Source organism: Ptychodera flava, chromosome 18 (assembly GCF_041260155.1).
Source record: "Ptychodera flava strain L36383 chromosome 18, AS_Pfla_20210202, whole genome shotgun sequence".
Taxonomy (NCBI): Eukaryota; Metazoa; Hemichordata; class Enteropneusta; family Ptychoderidae; genus Ptychodera; species Ptychodera flava.
The window spans coordinates 27035266-27051844 of NC_091945.1; the positions used below are offsets into that span (position 1 = coordinate 27035266).

The 16579-nt window shown below is 36.8% G+C and overlaps 1 protein-coding gene across 1 annotated transcript in view; it reads left to right on the forward strand.

The window, feature by feature from the left end:
- The window catches only part of LOC139117272 (origin recognition complex subunit 2-like), a 31252-nt gene extending 22108 nt beyond the window's left edge, over window positions 1-9144 (forward strand). The window contains exons 12-13 of the mRNA XM_070680226.1: window positions 317-435; window positions 6215-9144. Of these exons, the coding sequence (XP_070536327.1) occupies window positions 317-435; window positions 6215-6295 (200 nt within the window). The 3' untranslated portion in view covers window positions 6296-9144. The remainder of the gene's footprint in view (window positions 1-316; window positions 436-6214) is intronic.
- Window positions 9145-16579: the final 7435 nt, after the last annotated feature.

The following is a 16579-nucleotide window of genomic DNA, read 5'->3' on the forward strand; positions in this document are numbered from 1 at the left end:
GACTATGTACCGGCACAGTCATGTACTGAGAGACCTGAAACTGAACTAAGACCCTCTTACGGGGGTTATTAAATGTACACAGGGCCTGATACAGATATAGCTTGTATTCTGTCTGTTGATTTCTAGCTATCCACAGCAAGCATTGTGCATGCAAATGAAAATGTGTAATGAAGAAATATATATGCGGACTAACCATATCACCAGATTCTCTATTGATACTGATATTTACAACTACCAATGGAAAGTGAATTTCCTCACAAAATTTCTTTACAAAGTCACTATTTTTTTTTTGAAATTTTGCCATTTTGATTTTCAGGGATGTCTTTCCAAGACCTGTACCAAAGATGCAGGGAGGGTTTCTTGGTGAACAGCGATTTGACTTTGCGCGCCCAGCTGATTGAATTCCGTGACCACAAGTTGATCAAGTTTAGAACGGTGAGTTTGTCACGAAATATGTCATAGGGTAAGACCAAATCATTGAACTCTTCTTTCATGACTATAAATCATATCATGGAGATCAATGTGTGTAGAGTGTAGACCACATTATGCTAATATGCACTTCAAAAATGAAAATTTTCAATCTTTGCTTGCACTCGCTCCAGGACTAAGCTTTAACCCATTTTACTACAATGGTTTAGCTCAGAGTCATTGATATAAAGAGTGTATGTGGACCTGTTTACAGGGAATTAGGGATGAACAGGTTAAACTGATGATTTTGATAATCAGGAATGTAGATTTGGAGTCATCATACGGGAAGTTAATTACCTTAAATTCACTCACATTTGAATTCAACACAACTGCCATATTTTGTGTGAACTCTCTATGCAAGTATTGAAGTTTTGCTCTCACAAAAATATTTTAATTAGGTTTCAAATGCCTCTTAACCCTTTTCCTGCCAAGTCCATATTTCACCACCAGGTCAAGATGGTTAAAATTAATGAAACACAACGTATTCAATATACTGTACATTTGAAGGCTGTTGAAAACATAATACCGTAATTTTTTTTTGACAAAAGATGCTATAACATACCAAGCCCAGTGGGTGAAAATACGTCATGTTTTGGCTCAATACCGCTTTTTACTGACTTGGCTGATGGGGAAGTGATACAGTTATTACTGTCTGGCAGGAAAAGGGTTAAGCTATATTTGTAAAGTAAAGCATTGTTCATTTCTAGATTCCAGATATCTATCTCTATAGCTCATTTAGCTGTAGGGTGCAGTGTGCTTTAGGGATACTTTTTCAGACAGACGAGTTCGTACAATACTTTTCTGTTTTACCTTTCAGCAGACTTATGTTGAAACCTGTAGGATAAAAATACTTTAAACTGTCTTGTTCATGTGAAAATAGAAAATACACTTTTCGAATGAGTTAAAACAGTACATCAGCCATTTTAAATTTCAAATATTTATATATTTACGTCATTTGTTTATCTATATAAATCTCAAATTTTGCATGGTGACCTCTGATTTTTATTCTCGATAACAAAAGAGAATGGTTTTATTAAAATTTCCCTGAGGAAAATCTGAGCGAAATCTTTAACTTTCTGTTGCAAGGTGTCTATCACCGTAACTTTAATGTGTCTGCATTACAGTAACTGGAATTTAGCCCATAGAGACGCAAAGTGTTTTATTGTGACGTATACCGTTAGTGCACTCCACACTTTCCTTCAGTCGTGGTTTTCTCACTGAGGTGGCGGTGCTTTGGATTATGTACAGGAAAAGGCGTGGATTGGTATGCAGACAAACAAATAAAGCCACAGATACAAAATGAGACTGAGAGAGGAATGATAAAACTGATAGCAAAATAAAAACCAATGGCGCTGTTTGCGGTTACAGATGTGTGACTAAATGTATAGCTGCATGCGCACAACATCGAACGCTGCTGCTTGAAATGCGGACAAATTTTGTTAGTGTTGCATGCGTGGTATATCGTTCAATGTAATTATTGTGACATTAGCAGTCGCCTGCCAAGTTGTATTTTCATCATTCTTGCATGCGTAATTTCCAAAAATGTAATCTAAAAATGCAGACACATATTTATTTGTGCATACTAATGAAAGCTCAATGAAATTGTTTTGTTCAACACAATGTTGTATTGCAAACAGCACTATTGCGATACAACATTGTTTTGAGTAACAATGAGGTTCAGTAAGTGTTTAATGTAACATAAATTGCTTCTTGGTGTCTGATATCTCTTTTGACAGTGCAAATGTTTGTGTAATGCTTTTGTCCAAAAATCATATTGAAAGGCAAATGTAAACCAATTCAAAAATGTAAAAATTTATCATTTCCAAAGCTCTACATCCATCAAGTATAATTTACATGCTGACAGAGTACATTTTGTCAAGATTTACATCAGTATTTCTTTAATGACAGCGGTTTCATCACTGTCCTGGGAAGTGGTACCTTCAACCACAACTTTTTCTTCAGTCACAGTGTATGCAGTGACTTCAATATGGTTGAACCTATTCACATCGTGATTTCCCCATTGCTTTGAACATGTTAAATAATACCCTCCTTGGTGTCATAACAAATTACTTGATTTTCTTGTTGACTTGTCAAATGCTTCTGAAAGTTTTTCGCATCAAATTAGGTCATCCGATGGAAGCAAGGTACAACTGTTGACAATCACATCCACACATCAATTGTCAACTGCACTCTGTGTAAAACATATGTTCAGTATATTAACATGTAGCAGCGCAGTAAATGTCCGGAGTAGTTTTCAGTTTTGTCAAGCATACCTGTTTGAAACTACACAAAATTTGGCCAACCTTCTCTGTGGGATGAAGGAGAACATACTCCTAGCGTCATGATGAGTGTAACTGTCATGACACACTCCCCTCCATGTATATCCAAGGCCAAATGACCTGTATTGAGTGCATATTCACACTATTGAAGTCTTGTTTTTCACAGTAGTCCAAAATTAAAGACTCAACAAAACACCGAAGTACGCTGTTTTTAACGCCCAGCATGCTCCACAATACCAAGCAAGTCTTTTGTGATACTTATTACTAGAAAAGGCCTTTCACATACCCACTTCCTTTCATTTTCATAGAAATTACTAAAAGTCACCTAGCCTGCAGGTAAAGCAATATTTTAATGTACTGCAGTGGTTCACTGCTCTTCCAAAATTAAATGCCAGGTTTTGTATTTTCAATTCACTTTTCAAGATTCCACGCTGCGCTTGGGTTATGCCTTCGTAGTACAAATATAAATATTCCTGCAGGTATGGCATTCTTTCCAAGATGCAGAGTGTTGTGATTACAGTACAAGGGCCTGTCAATCTGGCCTTGATGTGTTATTTCAAGAATTATAGTTCAAGATCGATCAGTCACAGAATTTAAAGTTCAAAGGCAAAAGTTTTCCTTTCCACAGCAAGGAATCATCATTTTGCCTTCTGCAGAGTTAGGAAAAAAATTCTAGGATAGTATTTTGACAAAAAACATGGTTTGTACACAACAAAAGACAACAACAAAAGGACCGACTTTTATCGAATCAGACTCGCGTAAAAGTGACAGCAAGTTCTTTAAGTTGGGGGTTGCACTTAACCAAAACTTTTTTTTTCGAAAGATGACTTGAAAACTCCCTCATACTATGTCCTTTCAAAAATTAGAGAATCTGAACTTTAGTTTTGTAGCAACAGTTTACTGGAAGGATGAATGCAGTACATATTTGGGATAGAAAACCCCAATTTTGGTATTAATGATTAAAATAAATTTGAGTCAGAAAGTTGATATCACTTTATGAAATTCAATATCTCATTTGAAACTAAAGCATAAGTAGAAAACATATAATTATCATTCTGTTATAGTATAGTATTTAAAGAACATAGTGTGAAAATGTCACAAAATTTGGCCCAGTCAGAGGAGTTGAATGTGTTTTTTTTGAAATGTTGAAAACAGGAAATAAAAGAAGCTAGAAAATGGATGATTTACATAGATTTGCATAAATTTACCCTTGCTCATCAAGCTAAGAGACAAACTCAACCAATATTTTTAATATTGGGTTATCAAATCAACAAACATTGAATGAATCTTTGCAAAACAATGATGTTGAGCAAAACACACTGTGTTTATGCAACACCACATTAAATACGGATGATACCTGGAGATGAGCTTATCCGACACATTTAATCATGGGGAAAGTTCTTTAATAACCCCAGCGATTTTCGTGTTTTGTTGAATTTCATTCAGTGAATTGCATATCGCATATATGTGTACTTTTAGTAAAAATTCACAATATCAGAACCACTGCAGGGCATTTACAAGGCTCATTGTTGAACTTTTGAAGAGCATCCACTCACGACACCACTAACTCTCTTTTATTCATTTGTGAACAGTTCAGGAATCTTCGATGTCGTTTCGCCAAAAATGTGATTAATCTGTACACATGATTTGATACCGTACTTCTGTACCTTGATCAAATCCTGCCTGGTAAACTGGATGTCAATGGTGTATAGTAGAGAGAAAAACCATAAAATTACTGCAACAATTTTTTGATTGTAGGCATAGTACCACAGTACTCTTTTCTGACATTTTCAATTGGCAGAAACATATTGAATATGGGCCATAAAGTATAAGAGATTTATATTAATTCTTAAAAATTCTGTTTGGTGTAACTTTTGAAGTATTTTTTGTCAGTTTTTTCTTTTTCTGAAGCTCCATTTCTTGTTCTGCTCCCCAAACTGTATGATGTTTGGCTTTTAAACACAGCCTGCATATGTGTGTCATGCATGTAATCTCAGATGCTAGCATCGACAATGAATTTTAGTGTAGACTAGAGTTCATTTATCAACCACAAACCGTGCAATGTCCATTATGCAGTGAGTTGGCAAGGCCAATACTTAAGATTCAAGAGAAGAAAATACATGAAATGTGTGATTATGGAACAAAAATAATGGAAATATTATCGAAAGTTTGAGCTTTTATCCCTTCAAGATAAAATGCGCCTCAGCCTTGAGTAAAGATATTCAGATTCTCAATTTTTTATTTGTAATTCTTTTCTGATCTAACACTTTTTAGTGCTCATATTTTCACTATCTTATATCTCACAATGTGTCACAATCCATGCTATCACTGACTTAGTTTTTTTTCAAAAATCAAAATTTTGCTTTTCCCTCAAACTTCAGTAAATGTTAGTTTTATTCGCTACTACCAAACTTTGCATAGTGACCCCTGATTTTTATTCCTGATTAAAGGGAATGGTTGAAAGTTTCATAGAGGAAAGTGAAGCAAAAGTGGAAGTCTTTTACTTTCGAGGCGCGTGCTAGTTCAAGGAACTAATGTCCTATGATGACTGATATGTAGATTTCTATAGTATGAAATGAAATGTCTCAGTTGTTGATGGATGATGGTTCATGGGTACGACTTGGCATTGTCATCAACTTGAGTCAGTTTGAATGCTTCTGAAATATCTTGACCCCCGGGGCTAATGCGCAGACAATTCCAAAGCATGGCAAAATTTCTGTTGTCGGCCAAAGGGAAGTTTGCTCGGCAACTATGTATCATTTTGACCTTGATGTCATACCTGCACGCATCATCACACCACCAAGAAGTGATATCTAATGGGAGCATTCAGACAATGACAGAATTGTAATGTCGCAAACGCATTTATTAATGTACAGAAATTTCACAGTCGAGTGGTTAGAAATTATCGACTCAACCTTACTACTGCGTTGAATAGGGAGAAGCCATGGGTATTCATACATGCATGCATTTACTGGTCAAAAATTTCCCATACTTAGAGACATTTTTACTCAAAGATGTCTCTATAATGATTACTCCTGGTGCAATTTCAGCATTGCTTGTAGGGTTTCCTTTCTACCCTCTGGCATTGGTATTGAATTGAGCTGACAGTCTAACAGCCCTCATCTCCCATGGATTAAACATCACAAAACCTTGTTTACCGGGGGTACTCACAAAAAAAAAGCACATTTAATGGCCACTGCTGAAGGTTAATCTATCGGCCGTTCTTTCAATCAGAGTTAACCAAATGTCACAGATGAGAGACTGCTTAATGGCTATATAAGCCTTGATATTTTATTCATGTTTTGCTTCAAAACGTAACAAACCTGCTTGCTTTCAAAGAAGACACCCTTGCAGACATCATCTGATTCAAAGAGTTTTATCCTGAGTTACAACAGCTGCTTTCACATGCATTTATTTAACGAGCAGAACTAATTAAAGCCTCTGTTTTTTTAATTCATCATTTCCAGGCGGTGGACGGGATACAATATCTTACCATTCCCATCGATGCAGCAACCCTCAAAGAGTTTTTGGATGATCATGAATCGTAGTCCTAGAAAATGGATTTGTACAGACTTCCTATACACCATACGCATCCTGAACAGATAATCTGATTTAAGTATCTACATAGTCAACGTGAAGGAAGCATTTTACGGTTCCCAAGACAATGGAATCATATCATCTGAACATTTCTATGATTACACATACCTACGATACAGAAGGGTATATCTAGCCAGCTTATTTTCATTTTATGAGAGAACCAAAGAGAACAAGGCGTCATTTTGCTTTGTGTTTTCCCAGCAGATATCATTAAGAAGACAACCTTTAGACCAAATCATAGATACATACACCTTATGACAACATACATGAAATTGTCTTCATTGGAAAAAAATGACTTGTGAAATGTGAATTATATATGTAGATACGCAAAACAGCAGATGTACCACGTCAAGAAAAATATCTTTTTTACTTACAGGAAACACAAAACAAAATTAAGTGAGCAGAAATCTAATGATATATCGAATAATATATCATATAAGTATATTGATGGCGCAAATGCAGTGATCTGATTTATATAGGTTTGAAAACAAACATGCCACATTTGTGATATAGCTTGGTTGAAACATGTGCAAGCTTTCAACTTGAGAAAAATCCCACTTTTGATGTTTCATGCTAGAATTTCAATATACCGTTATGATATAATAGCAATGAACCACCCCAGCAATGGGTATACCACTTGCAAGATATTTTGTGAGATACTGCATTATTTGTGTTCATGCAGTGTATTCTTCTGTAGGGTATAGGGCACTACTTCTGTTGAGAAAGAGTTATTTGGATAATTGTACATCATAAATTTCCAAAGGTCAATTTGAGAGAGTAGCCATATGTCATTGAAGCCAAAATGGTAAATGCAAAATTAATGTGATGTAAAGTTGGCATCCACAAGAACTCTCAGAAGAAGTACATAGAAGTTAAAGAGCAAGATTTATTATCATGCATTGTTAATATGCCCAAATTATGTGGTATACATTCTGTGAGAATACCAAGAAGGTATAATGGAATTTTTTCGATACTGCTTTAATTTTTGATTTCGGAAGCAGTGTCCAGAAATGCATCTTTACACAAACTGATAGGTAACGTAAAATAGCAGATGAGTAAAGCAGAGAGCGTTCAGTGTGCAATCTATGAATATTCATCGCTGATTAAAGAATCCATAATGATATCATTTGCATACATCAGTTATGCTCATTAGTATTCAATGCATAAATGTGAATGAACTCCCCAGCAGACCGAAAAAATGCAAGTTGCGAGGGGATTAAGAAATATGTTTTAAGCCCCATGCTTGGACCCTTGTCTCCAAATGGACTTTTTTGAACATTATAGATTTTGTTGATAGATGATTATGATGACATGGAGAGCATCAAAGTACATGTACACTGCCATAAATGATGATATCTTTAAGTTATAGAAATTCAGGACACAGTACTGTTTGTATCATAAAAATACATTATACTATGTGTTTTACGTCTTGAAGCAATGCATACTTTCTCAGGATAAAAAACTCACGGATGGCCCTCGATGAACTGTCATCAGTGTTTCTGACATGATTTCCAAACAGGTTGTCATTTTTGGTAGACCACTGTCACACTGCAGTTGATGGCTTGCCATCGTAACTAGAGCTCCAGGTGCTGTCATATTGTGTGTAGGTCCCCCATCAGATGTTCTCATTGAGTTATGCACCTAATATGACAAATATTGTATTTCGTGGGTAATTTTGTCATTCTTTTGCTACTCCATTTCATTGGTTGTTTCACACTTTTCCATTTTACAGAGCAGATTCCTTAAGCTGACCTTGCTCAGCTTTTTTCAGTTTATGATGAAATTTGCATATTTCAGGGGGTTTTCTATTTTCTCTGTAATTTTGTTAAAATACTCCAACTGCCTATGTTGTCTTTCTAATTTATATCAAACTTCAGACTTCCTTTTATGAAATTTGTAAGTTTGTATTTTCAGAAAGTTTACCATACTTTGGTTAAAAATCTCTCTGACTTGATGAAAATTCTAAAACGAACAATTATGTTTTTGGTCAGTGACACTGTCCATTTATGGACAGTGGAAATTATGAACACGATTTGAACTAATTTGGGATAATTGGATCTTCATATTTTTCAAATTTCTCAAAAAGTGTTAGGTACCCTAACATACCTTATATCCGAGTGTTGCAATACTACAAATTATTCATAAAAACAAGTGCATAACATAAAAAGAAACGCAGATGAGCTTACATTGGTATATTAAAACCGACATTACTGCACTATCCGATTATCCCAAATTAACTCAAATCATGTCTATGATGAAAAATCACCTGTTTACTTTAAGGATAATTTCAAATAGTCTTTCTCTGTAATGTAGCTGTAGGTGACAATATGAACCTTACAGCTGATTTGCACACTCCCAGACTTCCACAATCAGGTTTGCTCAATTTGTGAAGACGTTTCCAACACCACGATTTTGACAAATCATCAGAACTAACAATTGTTGCAGTTTTCTTTGTGTTGGATGTTGGAGTGCTGCAGTGTGAATATGTCTTCTTATGAAAACACCAACATTGATAAATTCATATTGTCAATACCTAGAATTTCTGTGAATTGACCAATACCAGATGCAATCATTATTTGATATGAAATATTGCAATAGAAATGTATTTTAGCTTGGTCACATGTAAATACAATTCAAGCTTGATAATTGCCACTGCTATAGCATGTAAATGTTTACCACAAACAGTGTTCATTGTGGATTGAATTGTGTAAAACAGAAATCAATTCTCCTTGTAAAGGAACATGTCAATTCCTAAATAATGCTGAATTAAAATCCTATATGGATCGATTCTATAAGTTGATGTATGTTATTTGTTCAATTATTTTATATCTGCTCATACAAAAACAGTAATTGAAAGTTTCTGTGTCCCGTATGTAATTTGACATATCAGAAATATAAGATCAAATGAGAATTGCAATCTCTTACAGGTTATATAAACTTGTACATTTATTTAGTCTTAAGTGCTGATTGTTTCAAAGGTTTACTGCATCAAAATGAATCTGTGTTGAACAATGGTTGCATTGGAGACAAATGTTAGACATTGCATGATAGGGCTATGGTCAAATGATTAAAATCAGATGTAGAGATGGCAATGTCTATACTTAGGTGGTATTCTGTTGCTGTCGCCGCCCACTACATGTGTAGTGAGAGACAACAGCAGGAGAGGCGACAGCAATAGAATGCAAGTATAGATGTTGCCATACTCTTCATCTAATTTTAATCAGATTGGGCTATCATGTACGAGACAAGGAGAAATAAATCTTCTAGTCTCTAAATCATTTCAAAGTGCAGTAAGTAAATTTGAAAAAAGGGACATCTGTACAGATGACAAACACTGACACCTACTAATCGAAAACAGCGATGCTGTCAGGTGTTGCGAAAAGAGTGAGCACATCCTGCATTCTTGTGATGCTTACCATCGTTCTAGGAGAATATATCCACGCATTGCACACTTCACAAGCACACCAAGAGGGCACTTGCACGGGACCATGTTTCATGTAGAAAGAAATGGTATAATCTAATGTCACCGCTAGCGACATAGAACAAACTTATGACCTGGATATAATTATAAAACAAAGTGATCCTATATTATACGTCTGATCACCGACGGTAAAGGAAAGACTGGAAGAGGTTAAGTTTATTTCATTGTTGAAATAGTATTTGCGTTTTGAGAGTTCAAGTTCCACTGATAGTGTATTGTTGACTGTTGTCAAACGTTTTGAAAAGAAATTGTCAAATCCAATCCCACAATAAGACTGGGATCTTAATTTTGCTTGTTTTGTTTGTTTTGCTTCACTCCGATAATTTTTCAATTTCTTGTGCTTTCTATCTTGATAAAAAAAAGTAAATATACGAAAAAGGTAAAAAATGAAAACCCTATGATGGCGTCAATAGTGCTCGACTAGAATCGGCCCGCACAGCTCAACATGCATGCGATCTTTTAACCTTTAATAATTTATATTGGAAGGAGGGAGTCCCTTTTTCGAAAAGTTGTGTAGACGAGAGTCACTTTTATGGGAGCCTTACTTAGAGCACTGAACCCAAACCGCTTATGTAAAATTCCCTGTAAGTGATAATAATAATTACTTAGACGAGTTTGTCAGCAAAACACGACTGGAACTAAATTTGGACAATTGTATAGTGCAGTAATGTTGGTTAGTCTGTAAATGTAAGCTCATCTGCCTTTCTTTTTTGCAATAAACTTGTTTTTATGGGTAAATTTGTAATATAGCAACTTTCAGCTATAGGGCACCAAACACTTTTGAGAAATTTGAACAATATAAAAAAAACAATTCTCCCAAATTAGTTCCAATCGTGCTGGAATGACATACCAGAACCAGCTCATAGTCAAAGCTACCTGGTGATCCTACTTCACCCGTGGGATATCATATCGTCCCAGCTTGTTATCACCAAGGACATCACGTGATGGACTGAAGACAATATGGCGTCGTCTTTTATGGTCTTCATGGTCTCATCATTCTGGTAATGTTATTTGGTAAAACAAACAAAAAGGCTAGGCCAGGACAATTTTCTTGTCCTAATTGTGCATTTCAAATGCTTCCCACGGGAATTTTGTTGCAAAATGTTAAGGTAGTACGTGTCTCGAAAGTGAAAGACTTAAACTTTTTGCTCAAACTTTCCTCACTTGAGCTTTCGACCATTCTCCTACCAAATCAAAAATAAAAATCAGGGGTCACAGTGCAAAATTTGGTACCAGAGAGAGAAATTACCTGAGATTTCTCAATATTTGAAATTCAAAGTTGCGGTCAACCCTGTGTTCACTCTATGGAAAAAAATAAACATTTCGATTTTCAAAAAACTAATATGGTGGAAAATTTACTTACTCCAATTGCTTCAAAATGAGCCCCACAAGTGGTAGATCAGAAAAGAACAGGAAGTTTGAGAGTCCATATATCTGTCCCCGAGGCACATTCTACCTTAACACGTATTGTTTCATGAAGTGGTATAATCAGTAAAATGCAGAGAAATTTGCTTAGTTGAGTAGACAGTCATCTCATAGTGACCGTAAGTAGATAGAAAATAAGAGCTACGTAATGACTTTGATAATAAACAATGGAAAAAAACATGCACTTTCTTTGAAAACTTCGTTAGGCCATACAGATAGTTGAAAGCAGATTAGAAACCAACGAACCTTTGAATACGATTTATTTAATTGTAGAATTTCCATTAATGTGTATGTAAACAATAATTTACATGCTTTTAGCATAATTTCTCATTTGTTTCCATAAGATAAACGTCTACGATCTTACAAAATAACATTTTATTTCTAAAAAAGTTGCCATACAGTGATCTCAGTGGTTCCCTCTAAAACGATGTTAACACGATTGGAACTAATTTGGGATAATTGGATGTAAAGTAATGTCGGTTTCTGCTGCAAATGTAGCTCATCTGCATTTCTTTTTAAGTTATACACTTGTTTTTATGCATCTAACACTTTAGAGAAATTTGAAGAGAAAAGAAGAGATAAACGACATTACTACCAAAAAGTTTAAAATTAAGACTTTTCCACAATATTTGCCGTTTTTAGCTCACATTTGGTGTACCAATGTGAGGTTATCGTATAAGCTGAATCAGTTCATTTGCATCTGATTTGCATGTCTGTATGTCTGTATATTTGTGTGTGTGTGCGGATGTATGTCCGTCACACACAAAGGCTCCCATACCGCCAAAGCTACCATCTCAGTATTTGGTGTACAGGTAGATGCAGGGGTTGAGATGTGAATTTGTTCAAATGAACACATCAGTGTCAAAAATGTGCAAATGAGGTAAGAAAAAGTGAAATCCTGCAAATGTGCAGGAGGCATGCCAGTGAGAAACAGGCAAACTCCACTGATCTTGACTCATTTCCTGTCATTGTTTATGAACTGTTACATATTAACAGATCAGCTGCAACCATAGACAGTAGATGGGGGAAGACCGTTTATACTAAACTAAGAGGGGCTTGTTTCTGCTATGCATGTTGCTTAAGTTGACCTCCAGTACCTAAAGTTTCAGACCTTAATTACTTTTGTCATTCTTGTTTTTCTGGTTTAAATATTTCTTGTTGTTTTCTGGTTGTACTGTGCAGAAATCATTGCCATAACATCAACGAAGATTTTCCTCCACTGAACAGATAGAAACAACATTTATTGTTGATCATTGGTAACCCATACTGGTATATACCAATTCTGATCAATTTGAGCGACAACGTATAATTGCAGTATTTTTTGTTATGTTTTTCCTTGTTTGTTCTTGTAGATGTGCATGTGATGAACGCTTAAACGCTTTATTTGTCTAAACGCCCATTGCCAAGTATTCTGTCTATCTGCTGTTACTAAATCACATGTAACGAAAGAAAGAATATATTTCAATTTTTCGGAAGAAAGGGAAAAACTTATCAGAAATTTGTAATTGTTGTTGTAGAATAAGTTAAAAGCAGCTTGCCCAATGCTCTTTAGATAAGTCCATACTCACCATTAATGACAATGATTGGGCCAAACCATGGGTTGCTGTGAAAGGGTCATATATAACCCCTGAAAGGAACTTACGTGTACCAAGGTACGGTCTCCCTGGCCTGTCCTCACATCCTCAGTTGTAGTCCTGGAAATAATATCGACGTGATGATCTCCGACAACAATATTGGGGGTTCGTGGCAATAATGTGGATTTTCTTTGAGCAAATATTATGCCATTCACCTAAACTCTTCCGAATCGGGCAGTTCCTCGTTTGTTTCAACGGAATTTTATAAAATCAAAATTGAGCCAATCCAACAGCCAGTGGCAGCTGGCTCGGCAACTGGTTGGCTGCCACAGGGGCGGCTATTTGATTGGCTCAATTTGAATTTCAATGCCGGCATGGCTTGGGAAAAGTGGAATCGTTAGTGTCAGTCTTGGAGAGGTGTGACTTGGAAACATTTTCGGTCTCTACTTCGTGATAAATATCGCGGGAAAGGTTCGCGTTTTTGTCGGAAAACTGATGTCTTTGTCAACTACCATTAATTTTTGTACTTTTCAGGTGTTTACCGGAAGATGTGTCAGCATACTGGCCAGCGGGAAAAAATATATTCACTGAGTACGCATGGAGCAAAAGGAATACATGTTTTGTAAAAATAGGCCACTTTGCGGTTTTCTTTCCTCCTGAAAGCTACCATCGTCTATAATGACTTTCTTCTTTGTATATCTTCGGAATGATGTCTTCTCAGAGCGACAATAGCTGAAATATTTTTCTTTAATTTCACTTTTCGTGCCGATAACACAGATGACATTCTCTTCTCTTTTTGCATGACGGATGATGAAACTCTACTGGCCCTACCGACAGACTGTATTCAATAAAATATGAAACGTTTCTCACAGCATGAATTCTGGTCCGGACTAAAATGCAGCCATCGGGTTTATCTTGTGTTGACATTTTGTAACACTGGTTATTTCGGCGTAACCTTGCGCGTAGAACAATTAATTGTATCTTTGAACAGGACAGAGTACACTGAAGGTTACAGCTTAAGGGATTTTGATTGTAATTAAAGTTTACACCGGCTTATTATGGGGAAAATCGGAAATTTCATATTCTCACATACACTAGTCTTAACGTAGGGATGGCCGCCATTTTGAATTTCAAGAGTCGCGAATATCGGGTAATTTGTTTCTCTAGTAACAACTTTTCTTTGATATCCCCTTCCGTTTATTCATGATTTCGAAAGGGAATGGTTTAAAGATTCCTTGAGGAAAATTTCAGCAAAGGTTTACGTCTTCGAATTTCGAAGAACCACTGATTTGTTCTTTAAGACGCAGGCTGTGGGTCGGTCAGTTTGAGTCGTTTTGGCTGCAAGAGTATGATATGTAAGTTGAAGGGAGGTGGTTGTCAGAACTGCGCGTTTGCGACGTCGACTTTAAACAATTTAATTTCATGTATGATGCATTACTTCAGCATAGCTGCAACATTTGTATTTTACGACATTCATGGTAACAAACATGTTTCAACTTTCATCAATCACCAAGGTACCCTAGATACAGTATTTACATCGGTCGTAGGGGTCCCTGGCAACCTTTGAGCAGAGTTCCGACGACAGTCTCCCTTTAAGCTTATGTAGTCCGTAGATCAGGAAAGTATACCAAACAAAATGACCTCTTGGGTGTACAAGTTTTGCCCTTCTCTTTCGTTCTTCAATGCATTCGTCTATGACGTTATTCGGCAAACACTGTACACGTCTAATCAGCACTTCTTGTCGCTTTCGTGTTACCACCAATGTCTGCATAAGGTAGTTGAACCGACAAGCCCATTCTTACATCGAGCTCAACGCGGTCGTAAATTTGAAAGACGGAAAATACCTCAGATTATCGTTTGTTCCCAAGCCCACTTCCGACTATGGTTTGTCACGCCAGTGCCTTTACTTCCCTCTGGGTATCCGCGTGTTTTCTTTTTGGAAGTTGAAAAGCGGAAAATTAACTCTTGGATGATACGTTGCATCAACAATGCGACGTCACGGGCGTAATTTGCCTTCTAAGTCTACACTCGTTTGTATTCTCGTGAAAAGCATCAACGATGCCGCAGGTCACGAGATTTCTCCTTACCAGCTATTCAAACTGCTGACGAGAGTCACTGTAAACCGCGATCAAATAAGCTCGTCAAAAGGGTACTTCTTGAAGTTCAAAAATGATAGTTGTCATGACATTTTCTCCCGGCAATTATCTGAGAAAACAGGCACAGGCAGACGCGGTTAGCTGATTGGATGGTGCAACTTTGCCCGCTCAGTGTACGTTGTACCTTAGGAAAGAGAGTTTTGTCCAGCGCAGAGTGTGAAAGTCACTCGTCCCCATGGCGACACCGGGGGAACGAAAAACAACGACAAAAACAACATCGTTAACAACATTCAAAGAAAACCGTGGAGAAAAATATCAGTCTTGCGGAGTCGACATTTTGTCAATTTACTTTACTCTGGCCTGCAAGTGAAAGTTGCAGTTTCCATATCCTCGCCAAGCTCAGGCGTATAGAAGTTCGGTAGTGTAGTATCTCAATTATATTCAGATAATTTAAGGTGACGTTGCATTACAATTTTTTGCAAAGAGTAGTTCACATTTCATTAATTAGTAAAACAGAGATTAAAATATTGGTTGGGTTCATCTTTTAGCATGACAAGCAGTCAAACGTTAGTTGAGGCAGAAGTGAAAATTTATGAAAATAACCCGATTTCTGGCTGCTTTTTTCCCTCTGAGTCCTGTTTTCAACATTTAAAACACTTTAACTCTGTCCAGGTAAACTTTTGTGAAATTTTCACGTTATGTTCTTTAAAATACTGTAGGACAAAACGACAATTTTGTTTGACAATATAGTCCTTCCAATTTGAAAAAGAGTCATTTAAATTTTGCCTATCGTGATTTTAATCACTTTTTGAATGTCAATCTTTCAACCCCTGCCATCTAAAAAATGGGAAAGATAATAAATGCAAAAGAAAATTGTCATTTTTCCTAAATATATTCTCGTTTCTGACCAATTTAGATATTAGATTTCGTTTTCCTATTCAAATAAGATATAACTTTTTAAATTTGACTTAAAGTAATTTTTATCATTAATACATTGCAAGTACGGTGTCGTTATACCCGTTGGTCAAAGCAGATGAAATGACCAGGTATACGGTCACCTTAGCACTATGCCGAATCACAAGGTTACTTTTCGGTGTTAGTAGGCCTAGTAAACTTAAAACAGAGTAACTTCTAAAGGCAAGACGACGCTATACGATCAAGCTTTGTACTGCATCAGTTTTTCCCAGTGGCAGGTTGGCGACGTTTCCATTTGGACGGGGCGATGTCGGTCAGCTATGGAGAAAAGTGTTCCAAATGTGAATGAACGCGAAAGAAGGGGCTCAACTTGAAGAACTCCAAACCAAGTCTCAGAGTAGAAATGCATTAAGGTTGTATGCGTCTAGAAAGTAAAGACTGAAACTTTCGCTCAAATTTTCCTCAAGGAATCTTTCAACAATTCACTTTCAAATTCAAGAATAAAAATCGGACGAACGGGGCGCAGTGCTCTGCCCGGCAGATGCGTCGGCGGCCCCGCCGAGCTACCTTGCCAAGGCCGCTGGCACCGGGGAGAGGCATGGCTCAAAACTTGTATTATTGTCGGGGGTCGGCCATGCAGTGGACGAACGGGGCGCACAGCTCTGCCCGGCAGATGCGTCGGCGGCCCCGCCGAGCTACCTTGCCAAGGCCGCTGGCACCGGGGAGAGGCATTGTATCAAAACT